Source organism: Martes martes, assembly GCF_963455335.1.
Source record: "Martes martes genome assembly, chromosome: 12".
Classification (NCBI taxonomy): Eukaryota; Metazoa; Chordata; class Mammalia; order Carnivora; family Mustelidae; genus Martes; species Martes martes.
This window is the reverse complement of record NC_137900.1, coordinates 46,643,890-46,667,722: the sequence shown is the minus strand read 5'-3', so window position 1 is coordinate 46,667,722 and position 23,833 is coordinate 46,643,890. Positions and strand designations below refer to the sequence as shown.

The following is a 23,833-nucleotide window of genomic DNA, read 5'->3' as shown; positions in this document are numbered from 1 at the left end:
GGCCAAGGAAATATGAATAAATGGTTCCTACACTTGAGAAGCTGACTGGCTGATGGAGATGATGACAAGATTTGGTCACAGTAGGGATGACAGGTGCATTAACAGAGGTCCAGTGGTCCACCCACCCAAGCATAAGGGTACCACTCTTACCCTGCCCCCAACATCCTCTGGGGCCACCTCTCATTGACTCAGTGACCTAAGGGGATTTACTCCAACCTCAGCTTGACCCCAAAATGTGTTGTAAAGATTTCTAGAAAGACCTGCGGGAATCCTAGAAATTAAGCTGATCAAGGAAAGTACAAGCTGGGGAGGACTAAGGAGCCCACAAGAGGAGAGGATCTCAAGGTGTGCATTCAAACCACCTGGCACACAAATCCTGCATTCAGACCTTGTCTCCAGAGCTTCTGTGGGTCCCACATCTGCGCCTTGACTTCCTCATTGTTGACGTGGTAACAACCATAGTATTTACCCCATATGGTTATTTTTGAAGATTAAATAAGATAATGCCCTTAAAGCACTGGTCACAGTGTCTGACACAAAGTAAGAGGACACAGGAAAAAATACTTAGTATCATTGGTATTAAAGTTATTTGGTCTATAAGTATTAAGGCTGAAAGGCAACATCACTGACATTTCAAAAGGCACCAAAGATGTGGGCTGGCTGGACAAAATCACCTTTGTTCACTGGGTCTCAAAGGAGAACACAGAAATGTGTACTCTTTGGACTCAAATTTGATATTGAATCCTTGGTCTGACTCTTGCTGAAGTGTGATCTTCTTGCGTGAGCTGCTAAACCTTGATTTTCTGTGTGACCCTGGAGGACAAGGTCAATCTTGGAGACTGACTATTAGAATAACAAGTGCACTTACATAGAAAAAACCTGGCAAACTGCCTGACACGATACATCCGGGCTTCTTCCTTTCCTTACCCAAAACTAGCAAACTAGGGATAAAGACGGCCGAATAATAGTATTTAGGATTACGTTTAATGAAAAGAGCATTCTCCATGGATTCCAAGCAGATAACAACTTAAAATGAGGACCCTGGACCAGAGGATCTTAAGGAGCCCTCTCTCACCCAGAGTATAAGATTCTTCTACTGACTGCCCATCGTATTTGTGTCACCTGCCTTGGCTCTGCCAGCTAACAAATAAGATCTTTAGCACGTTCCTAGGCTTTGTTTCCTCTTCTGTGAAGTGCAGCTAAAGACTGTACCCGCTTCTTGGGGCCACTGTTAGAATTTGGTGAAATAAACACAGAAAGACCACATTTGCCTGGGGGACAGTCATGACTCAATTAATGCTAGCTATCACTGTTGTCAGGGCCACTATAAAGACTAAAAGAGAATGGATGCAGGAATTATGGCACAGTTCCTGGCACACAGTGTTCAAATATATTATCATTATAACTTCTACCACCGCCACTGATTTTACATTAGGAATGACTGTGGCCTAAGGAAACCAGTAAGTAATACGTGCTGTCATCCGGGTAATGACACACCCGCACAGAGACACCATGAGATATTAGGATAATTAATCACAGGTCTGACCGGGAATAAAAGCTTTCTGGAACAAACAGCTTTGTCCGGCCCAGACAGAGGATGGGCTCACCCACGGAGAGCAGCAGGTGCCGGCTGTCCTCTCCCCCTAGCCCTGGGGGACCACACACATGGAGACAGTATCCTGACGTATAAGCTTTTCAGTGGTCCAGCTCACAGAGTGGTAACGTAATAGTGCTTTGGCCTGGAGTGATAGCTTTCTGCCAAAAGTTCAAAGCGATCTGGAGAGTATCTCATTAATCTCTGGGACTCTATGGGGATGGGGGTGGACAGGCATTGTTGCTATTACCTTATAAAGAGGACAGCATAGTGTTTAGAGAAATTAAATACCTTCTGTTCCAGCAGTCCTATTGGTACTAAAAGAGGACTTGAAACCCAGGATGCCATCCCTGAGGCCCAGGGCCCTCAGCCCTACCCCTGGAACCACCTCAGAGGAAAAGTGAATCAAGCACCTTAGGCGAGATGCGGCTCCTTACCACCCCCCATCCCACCCCGCACCGGGTTGCTGCAAGGCTCACCTGTCACTGAATTGCACCTCTTCTCCATTCCTGGCCCAGCTGATGGTAGGCCTTGGGTTGCCTATGGCCTCACAGTGCAAAAGCACGCTCAGCGTCCCGCTGGCCAGGGCCACAGTCTGCCCAAGGTGGGTGACCACCTCGGAGGCCGAGAGCTGCTGGGCAGCTGAGATCTTCCGCAAGATGCTGGGCTTGCGGTGGGGCCGGCGAGAGCCACCCGCCGCCTCCCCGGTGGCCGAGGTCCGGAGTGAGCTGCTGAAGCCAGACACGTGCTTATGAGGGGAGATGGCCACAGGGGGCATCCGCCGCTCTGACGGCTTGAGCAGCACGTCCTGGTGCTCCATGTGGCTGCGGAAGATCTCCTGGGCCAGCTGGGCCACCAGGTGCTTGCTGTAGACGTCTCGAAGCTCCTCGGGCTGCTGCGAGAGGTTCCTGAGGATGTCGTCCAGGCGCCTCTGCTCGGCCACCATGGTGAAGGGCAGGTGCCAGAGGGCCTGCTCCGCGTTCTGGTCCTCCTCGGAGGACGTGTTCCTTTCCGTGGAGTCCTGCACCTCCCACGAGGCGAGGAGCTCCCCGGGCCAGCCCCCCTGCTCCAGCAGCCGGGAGACAAGGTCGTCGTAGCGGCTCCCCGGGTCGCCGGCAGGGCCCCGCTTCTCGGCCTTGCTGCCGTTAGAGAAGATGCCGTTCTGGTGTTTGTGGGTCTGCAGGGCCTCCTTCGGGCCGGCCTTCCTCGCCGCGAGGGCCTCCTCCTCGCCCCGCAGGCTCAGCGGCCGGGCCACCAGCTTCCGGTTGCCTCCGAGGAGCTTAATGACAAACTGCTCGCGGGCGGGTCCCGCCGAGCAGGTGTAGATGCCCGCGTCCGAGGGCTTGAGGCGGTGGATCTTCAGGTAGCCGAAGGGGGCCACGGTGACGTGCGCCGAGCTGATGAGGTGCTGGCCGTCCTTCTCCCAGGTGATCAGGGGCTTGCGGAAGCGCCGCGTGGGGCAGCGCAGCACCACCGCCGTCTTGGGGAGCAGGTAGGCGAACCCCCCCACGACAAAGTGCAGCTTCCTCTGCCGCCGGGTCTGGATGTAGATCTTCCTGGCGGCCGCGATGTGAGGGCTGTGCTTGGTGGATGGCCGCCCGGGCCCTGCAACGAAGGGGATGGAAGGGAAGCCAGACAGCCGGAGAAAGAGAAGGGACGGCAGAGGACAAAGAGGGTGAACACAGGGACAAGAGAGAAGGAACGGAGAGGGCGAAGACAGAGAGAGAGGAAGAAGCAGCTTGAGTTTATTCCGGCGGGGACTTTCATTTACTGCCTTATGGCTTTCCGGGGAGGAAGTGGCCACCAGCTGAGGCCCATCAAGGCTCAGCAAAGCAATACTCCAACTAATACAGTGCAGTGGGGTAACCTGCCATGGCCCTGCTGGGGCTTTCTACCTCTAGAAGCTGAGATGCAGGTTCTAGATGGGGGTGGGGAGGATGTCAGGGGGAAGGCAGTTCCTCCCATTACAAGGATTGGAAAAAAAAGAACAAGCAAGCAAGCATCATAAAAAGAGGCAGAGGACAAAGGGAAGGAGAATCTCTCCCTTTCCACCTTTCCCCTTTGGGTTCTGCAGAGCACCAGGGCCCTAGTGTACAGGGGGAGGGGAGCCCAGAGGTGTTACAACTCTAGGGATTAATATTAAACAGAACAAATCTGTTTAGAGCATTTTAAAAACCCCAGAGTGGACAACACTAGGCTTCATTAGTAATACGCTGACTCCAGCTTCCAGATCTCTCTATGCCAGCAAGTGAACTTTGCTCTACCCCCTGCAAACTGTTTTTCCAGCCGAGAAGAGAATTCGGCCTGGCCACGTGTAATTAAGATTCCTTTTCCATCTCCAGCTGAGCTCACCAGCCTGCTGCCCTCCTTGGGCTCTCCTGCCTGATGATCTCCCACGGGTCTCGGGTTTAGGGAAGGCTACTGCATGGCCACAGTTGCTTCTGGGTGGGTCTGGTCTCCCCCCATCCCCAGAGCTCTGACATACTCACGTGCACAGGTGGCCAGCATGCAGGGCCTGATGGCTGAAGAGAAGGGCAGGGGAGGGCACAGGGAAGAATTGACAATAGCCGAAAGCCCGGTTTTCAGCACCTTCCGGCAAATGGCGCTTCGAGTCTGCGTGCCTTCGCCACAGCTCGTGGAACACTGAGGAGGAAAGAAGGACCACCTGCATGTAAATGCGGGAAACTGGAGGCTACTGGGTTCTGGTATGGACTCCCAAACTCACCAGAATGTGAGAAAAGTTGCCTGGAAAAGCAACAGTCACTATTAATTATGTAGCATGGTGGGAAGACTCAAACGTCCGTATTGTAAACACATTCTAAGATTTTTCTACTTGAAAGTTTCCTGTAGAAACTCTGTTTTTTATTTATGTGGCCTGGGCTTTAGAGTTACAGAGTCATAGAGTCTGTTGCAATCCCAGCTTAGTAATTTACTAGTTGGCAACTCAGAGTCTGTTTCCACTTCTTACACTTAGCTTGCAAGGTTGGGAATTAAATGAGATAATATATTTGAAACTTCACCCACAGCGGTGACGCTCGCGAATTTTTTCCTCCTTCCTTCACAAATATAATACTTTAATGTCAAGCATCAGATAACTGTTCTACATTTACTTTGTCTGAGGTAGGGTGCTAGATACTATGGAAAAAAATTGTGCAAGGTGGTTTGTAACCTCAAGGAGCTGTCATTCATAATGAGTTGGGGGAAATCCAAATGCATTGTTAAAATGAAATACCGCATGAAGGAGAGAGAAATCAAAACTACATTAACAACATACCACTTTGTATTCCCTGAAATGGCCATAATAAAAAGAGACAGAAAGTAACAAATGTTATTATAAATGTAAATGTGAAAAATTAGAACCTTCTTATATTGCTGGTGGCAATATAAAATAGTATAGCCCTCTTGGAAAGAGCCTAATAGTTTCTTACAAACATAAACATAAATTTACCCCATGACTGAGCAATTTCACTTGTAGGGTATCTCCTGGAGAGAAGTGCAAACATCCATCCAAAGACTGTATGCAAATGTTCAACAGAGACAAAAAAGTGGGAACCACTCAAATGTCTGCTGACTGGTGAATGGATAAACAAAAATATGGTCTATCTATATATGGGAATGTTATTCTACCATAAAAGGAATGTTGTTCTCCTGGATATGTGGTAAACAGATAAACCTTGAAATCATCATGTGAAGTGGAGTTTAATAGTATGTTATTTACATCTCAATAAAGCGGTTCAAAGAATTAAATAGTAATACAAAAATTTAGTAGAAATATAAAAGTACAAGACGAGTATTACAAGATTCATTCTAACGACGGTTGAATGCTGATGGTGCTCTAGTGATTTCCTGACGTAGGTTTTGAAGATGGGTAGTCTGAATGTGTGGAGAAACTGGGGATAATCATGGGAGGCAGGGGAATATCCAGAATGAAGGTCGAAGGGTTCAGTGCAAAAATCCAAGGCAGGCTTTGGGGGGGCAGAGCTAAGCCAGTTGGACTGAAGAGAGGGAACAATTCGAGAGTGTCAGGAGCTCATGAAGTAGTTTGGGGCCAGATGTTGGAGACTTTTAATTTTCAGACAGAAGGCTTGGAATTGGTCCACAAGGCAGTGAGGAGCCATTGGAGGGAGGAGTGAAATGATGAAAGAGGTGTTTTGAGAAGGTTAATCTGGCAACGGTGTCTGGAAGAGAAGGGAGTAGGAGATGTATGGCAGGCGGGGATGTCAGTTAAGGAGGCTGCCACAGTAGTCCAGGCTGGAGATGATAAAGACCTGAACTGGGGTCATGGCAGGGTGCCACGTTAACTTGAAAAATGACACTAAAACCAAAAAATATTACATTTTCAAGTTTTATATGCTAACCCACTGACATGAACTAAGCTCTGATACACAGCACCCTGAAAGATATTTTAGATGCAAAAAATGGAGGTAAGAAACCCATTGCTTTTGTTTCCTGATGATTGTGGATTCCAGATTCCACTCACCCCTTATTTGATTTTAAATGCCAGTACCAAATCCCAGGATCAGGTGGGATGGAGGCAAAGAGCCTTGAAAATTGAAAAGTGTCGGGGCATCTGGGTGGCTCAGTCATTAGGTGTCTGCCTTTGGCTCAGGTCATGATCCCAAGGTCCTGGGATGGAGTGCTGCTTCGGGCTCCCTGCTCAACAGGAAGCCTGCTTCTCCATCTCCTACTCTCCCTGCTTGTGTTCCCTCTCCTGCTGTCTCTCTGTCAAATAATAAATAAAATCTTAAAAAAAAAAAAAAAGGCATGGTAAGTTCAGTACTACCAACCAGAACTGTGTGTCTCAAGATTGGTTTATGATTTTGGTCAAGTCTAGTTCTTTCTTGAGGCTCAATTTCCATATCTCTAAAATAAAACTAAGTAAGAGTAGGGATTTTTAAACCCTGTTCTATGTTGAGGAAATGATTCAGGGGCTTTTCAGTTGATCTGGAGATCCAACCCATGGAGATCCGGGATCCTAACCCACACTTCAACCAAAGCAGCTCCGATTTTATCTGTTTTAGATTCTTGGCTTCATAGAAACATTTCATTTGAAAAAAGGGTCCGGTGGCTTTAATTTTTAAAAGAACAACCAGGCTATAGGATCTTCTAAGTTCCCTCTATCTCTAAAACTGACTACTCTGACCTTAATTTCTTTTATATTTTGGGAGAAATGACTTTCATAAAAGTATTTAAAAATATGTAATAGCCAACTCTTTCAAAAGATGCAAGGAATTCTTTTAAAGAAGTACGATCTTCAGTCTCAGAATAGAATCTGAAAGTAATTTTATTTGAAGTGTCTAAAATTTTGGCTTAATTCTGTCTCCAGGGGATTCTGTGCAGTAACTGTAAGATTGAGCCCAGATAGTTGAGGATGAAAAATACCCATAGATCATCCAGGTCTTCCTTTCTCCAAGGGGAGCCTTGGGGGTGGGGGATGTGGAATGTGTGTTTCATCTCAGTGAGAGGGCCAAGGCAAGGGCTGCTGGGATGACAGGGCCAATGGGAGCCTCCATGAACACCCCCCAGAGCTCATTTGTATGGCACTAGCTTGAGTTAAATCCCAGTGAATTGGTGATTACTTCCTACTTCCTACCATTCCTAGCCCCTCCCCAATGTTTGGAATTTCCACTCATCAACCCCGATAACCCAGCACCTAAGAATATTCCACGGAGAAGGGCTAAAGCTGTCCTACTTCCCAAACTGTAATTTCCTCTTCCTACGAAGAATGGTAAAGCCTGCGGGAAGCCTGGGCCATGACCCTGGGTCCAGCTGGTCAAGGGAAGTAATGTTTTCTATTTCCTCTCCTCCTTACAATGAGCAGGGGTGGAAGAGAATCATAACAATAACAGGGCTCACTTTTACTAGGCATAAGGTAGTTTGCATGCATCGTTTAACTGAAGCTTCCCAAGAACGAGATGAGCAGACATTATTATCTCCAGTATTCACATACACAAACTGAGGCCTAGAAAGGTTAAGTAGTGAGCCCGAGGTTATAGAGCCAGTAAGTGGCAGAGTCAGGATTGGAATCTAAGTTTGCTTAACTCCTTTTGTAATCTTTTTTTGAGAGAGAGAGCAGACAGCCTGAGCGTGCACAAGCGATGGGGGAGGGGGCAGAGGGAGAGGGAGAGAGAATCTTCAGCAGACTCCACACCCAGTGCAGAGCTCGATGTGGGGCTCCATCTCACGACCCTCATGACCCTGAGCACAACCTGAGCCAAAGTCAAGAGTCGGATGCCTAACCGACTGAGCCACCCAGGCGCTCCTGTGAGTCTAACTCCTAAGCACACATGACACTGTTCTAAAGGTCTGTGATACTTAATGGGCCCCAGAGGACCTCAATTCGGCAGTCTCCTTTTCTTAGTGCCTAATCACAAGTGTCCCTGCTCCAAATCTACAGGACTAAAATAATTTTAGGCCTGAATTCTCTGTGTCCCATGTGCTCAGAGGCCACAAACTCCAGGAACAGGGGAGGACAATTATAATACCCACAAGTCCCTTCCATAGCATCTCACTCATGGCGAGCATCACCGAAAGACTTAGTGGAAGGACACGTTTTAAAATGCGGCGCTGGGAGGAAGTTTTCCTCCAGTCACTCACTTGGCAACTACACCAGTGCACTTCCCTGCACTGTTAGTTCTGGTATGATTTCTCCTATATAATACCATACCCCAAATCAACATTCCATGGAAAAACTGACACTAACATGTTCATGCATGCATGTGCATGTGCACACAAACATGCTGATTTTACATGCTTTAATCCCTTATTGAGCTGAACGAAAATTATTTCTAAAATTTAAGAAAAATAATCATACCTACTTCCATTCTGAGACATTTGGGGTGAGACACCACCAGAAGGCAATTTTACCGCCAAATTACAAAACCTATGGTGATGTAGGTTAACTCACCCTTGCAATGCCCTTAGTAGACACCATCTGAGTGAACTCTGTATGAGTTGATAAGATAAGGGGCAAGAATTCTAAGAACCCAGGTTGGAAAAGGTGGCATTTTAATTTTCAGGGGCAGCTTGGCCCCCTGTGGAAGCAAGGGTCCCTGTGAAGGTTTCGACCCACAGCAGCCCCATGCCATTGTATACATACAGCACACACGTACACACAACCATACAAAGAAGGGAATGGGATCAGCAAGCCCAGTCCGAACGGTTCAGTGCAAGAGAGGGCAGGGTCTTGAATCTGTTTTTGACACAAAGATTTTTCACTTCAGGCCTGGCGATTCTGTCCTTGGCTAAATCGGCTTATGAGGCAATACTTTTGGGGGGCTTCCTTCTGGGAGACACACATGCCGATGAAGCTGGGGGAGCTGTAGGCAATTCCCAGCAGGAGTGTAGGGGTTGAAAACAAGTTAAAGCTGGGTGTAAATGACTTAATTTATGCTAGTGTTCGAACAGGAATTATTTAGAAAAGTAGGTCAGTTGGGGGTATATCCCTAACTTACGAGGCAAGTCAGGAACGGTGGAAGCTGATGTCATCATCCCCTCAAATGCAAACAACAGGGGAAATCAAGTTCTCTTGCTGGGAAGTTGTTAACATCTTGCAGCCAGGAAACGGACAGTTAAGATGCAGAATTTCCCTGGCCTTCTTTTCTTAATAAATCATGTTCCTTATTGTCCAGTAACTTGGAAGGGAATAATCAGAGAGGCTTTGCCTTTCCTGAAAAGAGACTAAAAACATCTGGGGGGAGGAGGTGCCGGGAGGTCGAGAAGGTGGTATGTGGATAAAGGTAGGATAACGGGGTCTTCTGAAAAATATTCTGAGCCAAACAAGGCCTGGTTTTGTTCCACGAGGAGCCGGTTTACAGCTCCATGCTTCGGATTGTTATGTAAGGGCTGGCAACTTACCTCAGGTCCCTGCAGCCTAGTTAATAGTAGGTTATACACATTGCGGTATAACTGGTTACAAAAATACCTCTCCATCATGTTGGGTGGACTATCTCATTCTGTTCTCATCTTCTGTTTGTGTAAGTCTGGGGCGCCTTCTTTTCTTCCTTTGGTGTCTTTCATCCTCTCCTTCTGAGGAGCGTACCTACCTCTGTCCAGTCAGAGAGGAGCCACTCGCTGGGACAGTCGTCTTTCTTGCAGGCCTGCTGGGAGGCCAGTTTCGAGGTTGAACAGAAGGTCTCAGGAAGCTCCAAGAAGCTGCCATCCGCCATGCGCTGTTTGCAAAGAACCTCACGCTTCTGGATGCCCCCTCCACAGGTCCTGGAACACTGGGGAAGGAAGAGAAAATCAACTGAACCCAGGACAGTGGTATGTGTGACGACAGCCCGTCCTTACCTTAGCCTTGGCTGTGTAAAGAGTGGGACAAAACAACAGAAGAAGATAAACCAAGAACCAACCCCAAGGATGTTGCTTCCTTTCCTTGAAATGAATTTTGCAGCAGGATCTACTCCTTCCAGTCTTAATTTCAAGTATTTCACTAGAGCATCCAGGAATTTCCAGGGCCTTTGAATCATAAAGTTATCCCTCAACTATGATTTGCAGCCCCCCAAGACAACTGGTCTAAAGGGTTAGTATAATAGAGTGTTAAACGTATTTACAACCCCGTGAACGTAATCTGGGCAGCTTCCAGAAGGAATAGGAGAGATCTCCTGCCATCAGTGTAAATCTGCAAGAATTAATCTGCACGGAAGGCAGGCCTTTCTCTCTAAGTGTAAACATCCATTCTACCCTATTGGAAGGACATTAGATGGAAGGCCTGGTTTCCTGAAGAACCCCCTGGAACACTCTTCTTGCAGGACTGGTGATTTCTCAGGGCAATGGGAGGGAGCAAGAGCCATTGGAATTCAGGATACAGGAAAATAGTCTTATGTCAGTGGATTTCAGTGGGACCCCAGTCAAGTACGTTGTTTACATGTAACTTAATAATTAAGTCCGCCGCATGAGGGGAAAGGGGAGCACTCTCAGGCCCAGACTGTTGGCTCTTGTCCCAGTAGGCCACTCCCTTGCAGTAACAAAGGAGCCCCCAATTTCTAGGTGGGCACATGACTTCCCAGCATACAGACTATATTTGTTGATGTCCCGTGGAAGTACAGTCGGCCCTTCGGGGCTGGCCAATGAGATATTCATGGCAGGGTGGTGTGCACTTTCAGGGAGATGACCCTAAAACGAGGGTACCATTTCCCCCTTCCCGTTCTCCTTCTTGTTGGCTGGAAGGTGAACATGAGGCTTAAATTTAACCTCCCGTCTTGCACAATGATAGGCAAACAGATGGAAGCAGTCTAGCTTCCTGGTTGTGAAGTCACCACACGGGCCCTGGATGGTCTGGGCTTATATGAGCGGGCAATACTTTTTTTCCCTTATTTAAGCCGTTGTGACTTTGGGTTTTCTGTCATTTTAAGTTGGATCTTTTTGTTATTTTTAGATCAGTAACCAAGGACTGCTCTGTGCTGGGGATGCTTTACTGGCAACATTCTAGGGAGTACTCTGCTTTCCTCCAGAATACTCCTTTTGCTTCCACCTGCTGCCCTTGGGCTCACTGGGAGGTTGGCCTGGGTAAACAAACCTGAGGGTTTTTGCTGAAGGAGCAGCTCCTGCTGCAGCACTGGCCTCTCAGAACGTGTGTGTGCGCGCGCGCGCGCGCACGTGCGTACTGTGGTGGGGGTGTCTGTGTTCAGTGAACTGTACTTGGAAATGCAAGTGGGATTTGTGCTCACAGTCAAGGTTAGGCTGGTGATACCCCGAAGATAGTCAGAATGGTGCTGTGGCCCAGCTGTCACCCTCTCTTAGTGGTCCCAACCCTGGATGCGCTTTAAAATCACTTGGGAGCTTTTCAAAAGTACTGAAGCCTAGAGGGATCCCATCTCAGAACCATTAAATCAGAAACTCTGGGAGGTGGGTCCCATGCATCAGATTTTTAAATTAAAAAATAACAAATCTCCCAAGTAATTCTGTGCAACCAGGATTGAGAACCATCTCTCCAAATGAACCATCTCTCCACCCCTCCACCATTTCCAAGGGGAATAAAATAAACATGGAGTGGCAGTGCAACCCAGGAAAGCCTCTGTTAGAACTGGTAGTTATTTGGATGCCGCCCATGCAAACCTGCCCTTCGTCTGCCATTGTGACTGGCTTGAGGTCACAGAACTACTAGATGATGAAGTTAAAAAAGCTGTCAACTTTGTCTAGTTAGGGTTCTTAATCCTTGAGCCTTCTGACCATTCAAACCAGTGGTGAGCAGCCTTTATTTAGATTTAAAATGTAAAAAGTTTGCATCCAAATGGCCAACAGACACATGAAAAAGGGCTCCACATGACTTCCGCATAAGGGAAATACAAATCAAAACCACAATGAGATACCACCTCACACCAGTCAGAATGGCTAAAATTAACCAATCAGGAAATGACAGATGCTGGTGAGGATGCGGAGAAAGGAGAACCCTCCTACACTGTTGGTGGGAATGCAAGCTGGCACAGCCACTCTGGAAAACAGCATGGAGGTTCCTCAAAAAGTTGAAAGTAGGGGCGCCTGGGTGGCTCAGTCGGTTAATCATCTGCCTTCAGCTCAGGTCATGATCCCAGGGTCCTGGGATCAAGCCAGCCTCGAGTCGGGCTTCCTGCTTGGCAGGAAGCCTGCTTCTCCCTCTCCCACTCCCCCTGCTTGTGTTCCCTCTCTTGCTGTGTCTCTCCCTGTCAAATAAATAAAATCTTAAGAAAAAAAAAAGTTGAAAGTAGAGTTACCCTATGACCCAGCAATTGTACTACTGGGTATTTACCCCAAAGATACAAATGTAGTGATCCGAAGGGGCACGTGCACCCCGATGTTTATAATTAAGGACACATCTACAGCCTCAGAGCTAATGATTCAATGAGTGGGCCAGGCCTTTAGCCTCTCTGGCTGATCTCAATGATTCCCTGGCCTTTTCACTGATGGCAGAAGCAAACCTTAATTTTAGTTCTCGTTTAGTAGCAGTTCAATAAAATCTCAAAGCATTTTACTTCTGCAATGCATTTTGTACCCACACTGCCCAATACAGTGTTTTCTATGAATGTAAATCCTCAATAAATATTTGTGGAATTGAAGTTGGTAGTTGGGGGAAATTCAATTAGTGGCTAAGAGTTCCACTGACTTAAAATATGCCTTCTTGTTAGACAGTGAAGGGTTTAAATTTGTTTTCGTAGTCTCCTGCATGACTTCTTAGGTTCAGTCTCCCCTTATTTTTATAGAATCCTCACTTCCAAGTACCCAGTTATTCTATCATCGTATTAATTATGACCTTCAGCATTCAGCCCTTGTTTGGGACTCCTTTATAATTATACAACTAACCATGCTCCACAATTCTTTCCATTCTATGAATTATTAAAATTTTTCCACGAACTTAATGTAATTTTGTTCAAATTGTAACTGTCTGGAAAAAATAAATTTATGCTGGCGAGTCAAAAATTTGAATCTTACGCTCCAACTTCTCCCCTCCGCCTCCTCGACATGTCCACTTAAACACAAACAGGCATCTTGACCCAAATATATCCAAAATGGAACTTTTGAGCTTGCCCTTCCATCCTTGCCCCAGATCTGCTCTCCTCTCAGTCTTTCCCATCTATTGGACGGTGCCATAGCAAGACAGAAATGTAGGAAATGTCTTGAGAGTTTTCTTTTTCTCACCACCTCTTCCCTGATAGTCAATCCACGAGCAAATACTTTCAGATGTCCCTCAAAATCAATAAGGTTTACCTCCACAACAAATAAGAAATTAAGATATCATCTCTTGCTTAGACTACTACAAAGCTTCCTAACCAGTCTCTAGTTTTCTCAGTTAGGTCCTAGCAGGATATGGATGGTGTACTCAGTTTGAAGACACCCTCTCTCCTGATAGCCTGCTGAAAATGCCATTGGTTGAACACAATTAGAATCCAGAAGGTAGAGTCTATATGGTCAGCCTCCTGAGACACAGGTGGGGAAGGTAGAGCGGATCTACAAGAGCAATGGAAAATATTCAGCATATCTATAGTCCATTCTCCACACAGTAGCAAGAATGATGTTTTCAAAGCATTTGCCAGATCATCTAATTCCTATGTTTAACAGCCTTTGATGACTTTCCCTTGTGATTAGAATAAAATCCAAACTCCTGGAACCCTGACTAGTAAAGCCCTTACATGTTCTAGTCCCTGCCCTGAAGGAATTTTGAGACTCTTACTTAAATTTTAACTTCATTCATTCATTTGACAGAAATTTATTCAATACCAAGCATGGTTCTAGGTTCTCGGTTCTAGGAGTGAGCAAGCAGAACCTCTGCAATCTTATCTTATACACGTCTCCCCTTTCTCTGCATATTTCAGCCACACTGGTTGTGTGTGTGTGTGCACACGCGTGTGTGTGTGTGTGTTGTTTCTCCCACAGTGCCTTTGCACTTGCTCTTCTCGCACCTGGCCCACCCTCTTCTTACATCTTCACATGGCTGAATGTTTCTAATTATTCAGATTTAATTTCATTCTTACCTGCTTGGAGAACCCATCCTTAACCTCCTAGACTAGGGTAGCCAAAGTAGTCTCTATTCTATTAGCCTCCTTTTGTTTATTTATTATTTTTTATTTTTAAGTAGCTCTTTACATAGCTCTTATCCCTCTGGAAATTATCATCCATTATCCTGTTAACTCTATGAAGAAAGGCCTTTGGGTTCTTTCGTTGCTTATATTAGCGTTTGAGAATTGCATTCAGAACTTCCCCCCAGTGTGAGAGTGTTACCTCTCAAGTAAGAGACTTTAAGATCGGATGTCTCCAGCTCTAGTTTTCTTCCACGCCTTCTCTAATTTTTTTTTCTTTTAAAATTAACGATTTCTTTTTCCTAGTAAAAAAACTGTTCAGGGTGTGAGCTAAACAGTAGCTCATTTTATAACTGATCCTGGAGGAAAATGACATTTAGGTGTGGTGGATATAAATACATCTACACTGTAGTGGAAATGCAGTGTATTTTTCTTTGAGAGAAATCATAGCTGATTCATAAAATCATTATCCCCTAAGCCCCCAAATCACATCAAACCACTTTTCTTCTAATCCTTTGATTATAACTCACGATCAAATCCCCCATGAGTCCCGTTGAGTCTGTGGAGGCATAGAGAACGTGCTCTTAAAGTTTCTGTTACCTGGTGACTGACATTTTCTGCACTTCACTAATATGTTGAGTTTGTAGGACTACAGATCTCTTCAATGCTTAATGGCTCAATTTTTCTTTTTTCTAAATATCTAAGAAGACACATGGGGTTCCTTTCAATTTGAATAAATGCTCCCCAAACAAACAAGTAGCCTCATAAGAAGAGCTCTCTCATCCAAGCTGCTCAGGTAGCGCTTCTTAGCAAATGTGGCAATAAAGAAAAATGCAGATTAATCTCTCTCTTTCAAAATGAGGAAACAGATGAGGAAAATCACTGGTCTTATTTAAAGGGTGGTGCTGTAGTATGATTGTGCCAAAGGGGGTGACCATTCATGAAACAGAACCTAGCCAGGTCATCCCTGGGTAGATAGGACCTGATTTAAGGGACAGACCTTCAGGGGATTCCCCTCAGTGCCATGTATGAGTCTGTGACCCTATGGTGACAAGGCAGCTACAAGAAAATGTAAGGAAAATCAGCTTATTGTTTGGGAATTTGAACACAGAAAACTTCTGGGGAATTCTTAGTACCCGGGGGTAAGGTTCAGACTCCTTGAGAATGCCTGGGAGAATGCTCACGCTTGGGCCCAACCTGTGCTGAGCTGCCAAGCCACTGTTCCTCGCTGGCCTGGCATGGGGACAATGTGTCCTTCCCTGGCATACAGATCCCTTCTCTGCCTAGGCCTTTGATCACCTTGTTCACTCTGTGAGCAGTGTCCTTTGCCTCTTTGCTATCCAGAAACTTTTAAGACATCTTTGAAGGCCCCATTCAAAGGCTCAAAGAAGGAGTCACCTTCCACCCTGCCTTAACCTGAAAGGGTACTGCGTTTCTCCTAAAAGGGCCAGTTGTTTATGTGCCTGTGAACCAATCCCTGCCCTGCAGCGCCTCCCTGCACGCACGCAGGATTATGCATCTTTTGATGAAAGGGAATGCACTCCTCTTTCTATTCCCCAGTGTCTAGTGTAGCATCTGGCAAAGAGCACGCACTTCATAAATGCTTGTTGAATTGATGACTGGATGAACAAAAGATCCCCAAATCCAGATGTTTAAAAGATGTGACACAAACATCCAGCGGATGGGCTGAACATCCACCTTTTATGGAGCTGTCTTATCATTAACCAGAAGCTTCTTCTAAGTAAGTCACTGGGTTTTAGCCAGATGCCACGTGGGTGCTGCTGGGTGCTGTGACCCTCCAGGTATGGTAGACAACTCTCTAGATAAGTTAATATTGTCAGGGAGTTTGCTCTTAAACATTTGTTTCATCTTTGCTCAAAAAAGTTTCCTTGGAGAAAGGGGAACCCTCCTACACTATTGGTAGGAATGCAAGCTGGTGCAGCCATTTTGGAAAACAGTACAGAGGCTCCTCAAAAAGTTGAATATAGAGCTACCCTATGACCCAGCAACTGCACTACTGGGTATTTGCCCCAAAGATACAAATGTAGTAATCCGAAGGGGCACCTGCACCTCCCTGTTTATAGCAACAACGTCCACAATAGCCAAACTACGGAAAGAGCCCAGATGTCCATTAACAGATGAATGGATGAAGAAAAAGTGGTATATATACACAATGGAATACTATCCAGCCATCAAAACCCACAAAATCTTGCCATTTGCAATGACGTGGATGGAACTAGAGGGTATTATGCTAAATGAAATAAGTCAATCAGAGAAAGACAATTATCATATGATCTCACAGATAAGAGGAATTTGAGAAACAAGACAGAGGATCATTGGGGAAGGGAGGGAAAAATGAAACAAGATGAAACCAGAGAGGGAGACAAACCATAAGAGACTCTTAATTTCAGGAAACAAACTGAGGGTTGCTAGAGGGGACGGGGGGGGTGGTGGGAAGGATGGGGTGGCACGGGGATGGACATTGGGGAGGGTATGTGCTATGGTGAGTGCTGTGAACTGTGTAAGACTGATGAATCACAGACCTGTACCCCTGAAACAAATAATACACTATATGTTAATTTAAAAAAAGTTTTCTTGGTGGGTTTACATTGTTGAAACGGCATTGTTAGAAATTCTTAAAAACCATAGATAAAATTCAAATAATAAAGTTTCCAAAGTCTGTGACAACTTTGTGAACAGGTTGAGATTGCCTGACAAGGCTGATAGTTCTGAAGTGAGAAGCAGGAGGCAAAGAAGAAAATTTTAAAGAGAACAGCAAGAGAAATTTAATAAAACTAAATGAAAAATGTTTGCCTTTATGAATCATTTAAAATGAAATTGTGGTACAAGAGGTAGAGCTCTAGTAAGGGGTATTATTTTTAAATATGTGCCATAAATTGAATAAATAACAAAAACCAGTATTTTGTTGTTTATCTTTGGCATCATACATGTTTTATGATAATAAGGTCATAGATTCATTACTTTTATAAGAAAGTAAAAAATTTACAATAAGGGGAGCACTTAAAAGTTTCATTTCTTGGGCTCCTGGGTGGCTCAGTGGGTTAAGCCTCTGCCTTTGGCTCAGGTCATGATCTCAGGATCCTGGGATTGAGTCCCGAATTGGGCTCTCTGCTCCTTGGGGAGCCTGCTTCTCCCCACCCCTCTCTGCCTGCCTCTCTGCCTACTTGTGATCTCTGTCTGTCAAATAAATAAATAAAATCTTTTTTTAAAAATTTATCTATTTGTTAGAGAGAGAGAGCGAGCGAGCACAGGCAGACAGAGTGTAGGCAGAGGCAGACGGAGAAGCAGCCTCCCTGCCGAGCAAGGAGCCCGATGTGGGACTCGATCCCAGGACGCTGGGATCATGACCTGAGCCGAAGGCAGCCGCCTAACCAACTGAGCCACCCAGGCATCCCAATAAATAAAATATTAAAAAAAAAAAAAGAAATATAACTTTTTTTTAATGATTCATTTATCTTGAGAGGGGAGGGGTGGAGGGAGAGGGAGTCCCAAGCAGACTCTCTGCTGAGTGTAGAGCCCCACATGGGGCTCGATCTCATGACCCAGAGATCATGACCTGAGCCAAACCAAGAGTTGGTTGCTTAACCGACCAAGTCACCCAGGTGCCCCTAAAAGTTATGTTTCTATACACAATTACAGCGGCCTAAGTGCCTTGTATCTTTAAAAGACTTTCCCATGATCAACATACTAAAAAATTCCGCCTGTCTTGACACCTTTGGTTTCATCTTGGTGGCTTCATTTACTGAAGGCTGAGTTCATTTCCTTGGTCGCTCAGGTCATATTATTGAGCCCAACACAAAGTGACATTTATGTTCTTCCTAAGGTCAGCTTTCTAGTTTCAACATAACATGTTCAGTTTGTAGTTTCTAACTCGTTGCATTCCTTTCTTCATTCACTCATTCATTGTTTCATCAAACACTTACTGAGTACTTGCTGAGTGACAGGTACTGTATTCGGTGCTGGGAGTTTAATATGACTAAAAATTGGTTACTAAGCCTCAGATAGTTGCAGTCTAGTGAGGGGGAAAATTATCAAATGTGATCAGTTTTACAAAAGATGGAATACAGAGGAGAGGCAACTAAGTCTTTATGGAAAATCAGGGAAGGCTCTGCAGAGGTAGGGGTGTCCCATGCCACGGGGGCGAACCGAAGGGTCTTGGGCATATCTGGACAAAATCTTAAGACCATAGGGTGTCATTAAGGATTTTAAAGTAGGGGTAACATGATCCAATTTGTAGAAAATGATTCAGTCAACGAAGGCTGATGGGTTCTAGAGAGTACTGCCCTGTGAGATATTAACAGGTGTACCATGGAGAAAAGCCTCCCAGTCCACTGAGTCTAAATAACACTCCATACCATCTATTTGTGGGACCTCAGCACACGTTAATATTTTAAAAGCTCAACAGAAGGCACGTAGTAAAGAACCATTGATACAAAGTTGGGGCACAGTGGATGAGAAATAAGACAATGTGGGGGACACAAGTAAAAGGCTGTTTGTAATGGTTTGGTTCATTGTGAGGACTGGAACCACAGGAATGGGCTAGAGAACATTCTAGAAGGTGGTGTGACCCAGGAAGGAAGACTGGGTCTCCTGCAAAGGTGGTGGGTAGCTTGGTGTTAGACCTTTGGAATTTGAGGTAACTTTGTGATAGGCGAGACTGAGAGGTTGGAGAGACAGTGCTTGGTATACAACAGAGGTCAAACTGAGACACAGTGATTAGGGCTCAGAGAAATAAAGAAAATGAGGACTGGAATCTCGCTCAAAATGATTAAACGAGGACAAAATTTCTACCCCAACCATTCTGTAGATTAGAATTGCCTAGAATTACAGTGTATCTTCTGGGTTTAATATTCTGTTACTATATGAAGCATGGGACAGCACACCCACTAAAATCCAGGGCAATTATTACAAAGAATGTTCTGCTAATAAATAAAAACACTGCACATATGAAATTTTACTTCTAATCTCTGTTTTGCTTCCATTTATTGTTGGTTCTAAAGGATCAAGGGTCCTTTTTCTTATGAAACAACTACCAAAAATGAGACAAACATCCTAATAGGGTTTTTTTTCCTCCTGGATACAACATGTTAAATAAGCATGGTTTCTAAATTATGAGGATTTATATTTTAGTCACTGGAATGTAACAAAACTGATGACTCAATTGATTTTTTCTGCCAGGCTTCAGCCCTCAAATCCAGACCAAAATCATTCTTTTCTGTGTGTGTGTTTTAATCCAAAAAATGAAAAAAATGAATTCTCAAGCATTTGTAGTTGTCATTAAAATTCCTCTTTTTTTCTTCATTTTACCAGCAGGGACTCTTCTCACACATATCTTTTTATATAGCTACACTGTAGGCATTTTGTATTGTAACCCTGATTTAAAAAAAAAAAAATTATAGGGAAATGACCGCATAATCACAGTTTTAAGCAAGGGAGAAAACAGGGGCCATGGTGATTGTTTCAGTCTCTGCACAGATGTGTGCAATATGTGTGCACAATTGGGTGGACACAATCGTGATCATAAAACATGCGTAATATAGAGAAATATAAATTATGCTTCAGAGTGGACTCGCTAATTCATTTCAATTAACCCTTCGAGCATCTATCTCTTTTATTCTCATTTCTCTTTTCAATTTTTTTTTAAGAATAAAAATTAATAAAGAAAGACTGAGGCATATGAAGCTCACAGAGAGCGGTGAGCAGAGTGGTAGTAGAAGGCAGATTTTAATCTCAAGGATCTTGTGCCAATAGAAATTAATGGTTCGCCAGCCCATAATCTAAGTACAGACCATAGTAGGCTGAGCAATGATATCTGTGTCCTCATCTCTGGAACCTGTGAAAATGTTATTTTACATCATAAAAGCAACTTAGCAGATGTGATTAAGGCTTTTGAAGATGGAGAGATTGTCTGAATTATCCAGGTGGGCTCAGTGTCATCATAATGGTCCTTATAAGATGGAAGAAGGAGGGCAGAATCAGAGAGAAAGGACAGAATCAGAGGTTGGAGTGAAGTGCTTTGAAGTTGGAAGAAGGGGCATGAGCCAAAGAAGCAAGCAGCGTGTAGAAGCTGGAAGAGACAAGGTAATGGATTCTCCCCTAGAGCCTCTGGAAGGAACGTGGGCCTGCCAACCCCTTGATTTTAGCCACGTGAAACTGATTTCAGACTTCTGACCTCCAGAGCTGTAAGATAGTAAATTCACATTGTAGTAAGCCACTAAATGTGTGATAAGTTGTTATAGCAGCAACAGGGAACTTGCACAGATTAACTGCCCCGGATAAGGCAACAAATAGTGACTTTTAATGTAAACTGCTGGCTTTTAGGCTGGTGTCAGATTTTGTCACAATTTAATACCTTGGAGAAAATGGTAAAAAGGTCTCAGGACAGTTGAATTGCACAGTGGAGAAGAGAAGGGGTTTTGAAGCCTACAAGACCCCTTTGCTTTTTATTGGCTATGTGACCCAGGACAAGGACACCCTCTCTGAGCCTTGTTTCCTTGAAGGATTGCTGTAGGGATTAGAAAAGAAAATGTGAGAATTGTAGAAAGAGTTCCGCTATATAAAGTTGGAATTTGTGCTAACTTCACAGGTCCTCATCCATAGGTCCTACACCCCCTCATCCATGGAATGGGGAGGACAGTAGTAATGGTCACAAAGGATAATGAGGATTCAATGAGTTAAATCTATAAAGTGCCTAGGACTGTGCTCGAAACACAGTAAGTTGCTCTTATTAAAAAGAGAAGGTCCTGGGGCCCCTGGGTGGCTCAGTGGGTTAAGCCTCTCTGCCTTTTGTTCAGGTCATGATCTCAGGGTTCTGGGATCGAGCCCTGCATTGGGCTCTCTGCTCAGCAGGGAGCCTGCTTCCCCTACCCATGCCTGCCTCTCTACCTACTCATGATCTGTCAAATAAATAAATAAAATCTTTAAAAAGAGAGAGAGAAGGTCCTGAAATGGGTAAGTGCTCAACAAATAGACTGCATTCTTGCCATGGAACTTTCCAGCACTAAGCTCTATGCTGACACTTGGTCTCTGTCCCATCAACCTTATGGTCTAACTCAGAAGTCACAGGAAAGTGCCCATCCAGGTAAGGTAGTATGTGACTGGTCAATGAGCAGCACTGACCATGAACATCATGCCACTTCCGTGCAGGAGAAGGGCGGAGGAGCCCTGGTAGAGGAGGTGGGACTCCTACCCAGTTGGACAAGCAGAGGGGAGGGGAACTGCCTGTGGGCAGGGGAAGCATGGGCAAACAGGAATGTACAAGCAGGGGTGGGAGAAGCATGGTGGGAGATGGGCAGGAGCAGATGTGCTGAGGGATAAAGGTCTTGACTAAGGCATTTGGCTTTATTATATGGCAATGGAATGTAACTGAAAAATTCCCTAGCAGAATACCGTCATGATCAAAGTGTCTCAGATGGACTTACAGTGTGTATCACAGTGGTTCTCAATCATGGTGCTGTAACACACCAGCAGGATATGATCCCTTGTGTGGTGTAGATAAAGCAACACATAGCCAACACCAAAGACGACGACGACGACGATGATGACGATGGGTGTATTTAATAAATTAGAGAAGATTCAGGACACCTATGCACTAAATCTGTGTTTCAAAACTAAACACAGACCTAAAGGGTATTAAAGCGAAATTGATAAAGATAAATGAGTTGTTTACACAAAGCCAGAGAAAAGAAAAAACAAGGGATGCAGTATTAAGTTGCTGAACTGAAATAAAGAAGGCCCCCTAAGCCAAAGCTAGAATTAGATTTTTGTTTCCCTTCTACTTGTTTCTTAAAATAAAATGTGAACATATGTACCTGGACTGCATGCTAGTCCTCTCCAGACCTGCAGAATGGGTGACTATTGGCCACTTGCCAGTTGTCAGGCAAATGCTCTACAAAAGACAAAGGACATTGTACTTTTTTCCTGGAAAATAACAGTTCATGGAATTTGTGTTTTTTTTTTCCCAGGAAGAAAAGTGTACACATGAAGTCAATGGTAGCCCAGTGTTCAAAGAGCAAGGAGAAGGAGTTTCTCCCCTCAAAAGCTAATGTTCATCATGTTATTATGTCATCCTTTGAATGAAAGTTGACACTACATCTGTTTTTCTTTCATATGAAGAAAGACTTAAGGCAGGTGTGGAAGGATTAGAGACCTCAGCACTATCCTCTAGTAAATCCAAATAGAAAAGAGCATATGAATGCACAACAGGTTCCCTTGTTCTAAGAAGGACTACCAAGGAACCAGAGGACTAATCAGGCAAATGGAAGGTCAACAGATGGTGTCTTTTACTTAAGGGGGGTCCTAAGACAACAGCCAATCACCTTGGAGCCCCCCAGGTTACTCCTGACTTATTTCACCATATGGCATAAATAGGGACTTCCTTTCCTTTACCAAGTGGTCAATGTTAGCTGATTTTATCTAACAAAGCTTAACTAAAGAAGTAGTATTCTAGGAAATCATGTAAGAATAGTCTGTTGTTTCTTCTAGGTTTAGAAAGATTCCTAAAAATGACCAAGGATTCTTAAAAACAGATCTTATACACTACATGCCTACAGAGGATTTTTCTAGAGGACAGAATCACTGGTGGCTTTCACTTCCTATGTTCCTTATTTCTTGTTATGTTAGAATATATTTCACAATTACTATGTATTACATGTAAAGAAGATACTTTTGAAAGATCTTAATAAAGTGTACTTAGTAGCTCACGGAATGGACTTCAAAGGGCTGTTTTCTACTAGTTTCCTGATCTGAAAAATGGACTTAAATCTGACTCAAGCCCAAAGGGCCTCTCCCTAATAGAAGGAAGTAGAAAAAGTTTTCAAAAAAATTTGTGTCTTAACAGGCCTAGGAAGCAGAAATGGAAGAATAATGGACTTTTTGGAAATCCACTGTATTAAATGTGGATACTGGGCATGGCGGTAGTGGTGGTGGCAATAGGACCCAAAGAAATCATGTATAGGGATGTGCTCTAAAAAGTGAAGGAAAAAAAGTCATAGGTCACTGCCATTATTCAGCAACACATATGGCTATTAAAAAGAGGTTGCGGGGGGGCACCCTGGGTGGCTCAGTTGGTTAAGCATCCCACTCTTGGTTTTGGCTCAGGTCATGATCTCGTGATTGAGATGTTGAGCCCTGCATCATCAGGCTCCGTGCTCAGTGGAGAGTCTGCTTCAGATCCTCTCTCTCTCTCTTCCTGTGCTCCTCTCCCTGCTCTTGCATGTTCTCTCTCTCTCTCTCTCTCTCATGAATGAATGAATGAATGAAATCCTAAAAAATAAAAGAGGTTGGTGTTTCATTGAGATTCACTGCTAGGTCAATATTAGAACCCATAACCATAAGACACATTAGAGAACATATAAAGTCAGACTTTTCAGGGCTTGTGGGCCAGTATTCTTTATCTAGTCATTCATTTTGTCATTCAATAAACATTTTATCCAGAACTTACTATGGACCTAATAGAGACTTAATACAGCAGTGGAGATTGATTCCCGGTCTTGTCTTAGCATTGACATTAGTTAGTGGTGCAGTTTGAGGTCAGGGATTCATTCTAGTTAAAGCTAACAGTATAAAAATACTAGAACCAGGAGACCTGGGGTCTCAACCAGGCTTTATGATCTTGGCAAGGCCATATTGAGGCTGCAGTTACCTCATGTGTAGAACAAGGGGACTTATACATAATCCCTGATGGCTCTTTCAGCCACAGTAGTCTCCAACAATGAGGTATAGG

The 23,833-nt window shown here is 44.5% G+C and overlaps 1 protein-coding gene across 2 annotated transcripts in view; it reads right to left on the bottom strand.

The window, feature by feature from the left end:
- The window catches only part of ADAMTSL1 (ADAMTS like 1), a gene marked incomplete at its 3' end in the record, with an annotated part of 404,822 nt that overhangs the window by 132,910 nt on the left and 248,079 nt on the right, over positions 1-23,833 (bottom strand). For both annotated transcript variants that reach the window (XM_080819725.1, XM_080819726.1), the window contains 3 exons: positions 9,640-9,819; positions 4,084-4,237; positions 2,074-3,199 (listed from right to left, as the gene is read on the bottom strand). In XM_080819725.1, the coding sequence (XP_080675851.1) occupies positions 2,074-3,199; positions 4,084-4,237; positions 9,640-9,819 (1,460 nt within the window). The remainder of the gene's footprint in view (positions 1-2,073; positions 3,200-4,083; positions 4,238-9,639; positions 9,820-23,833) is intronic.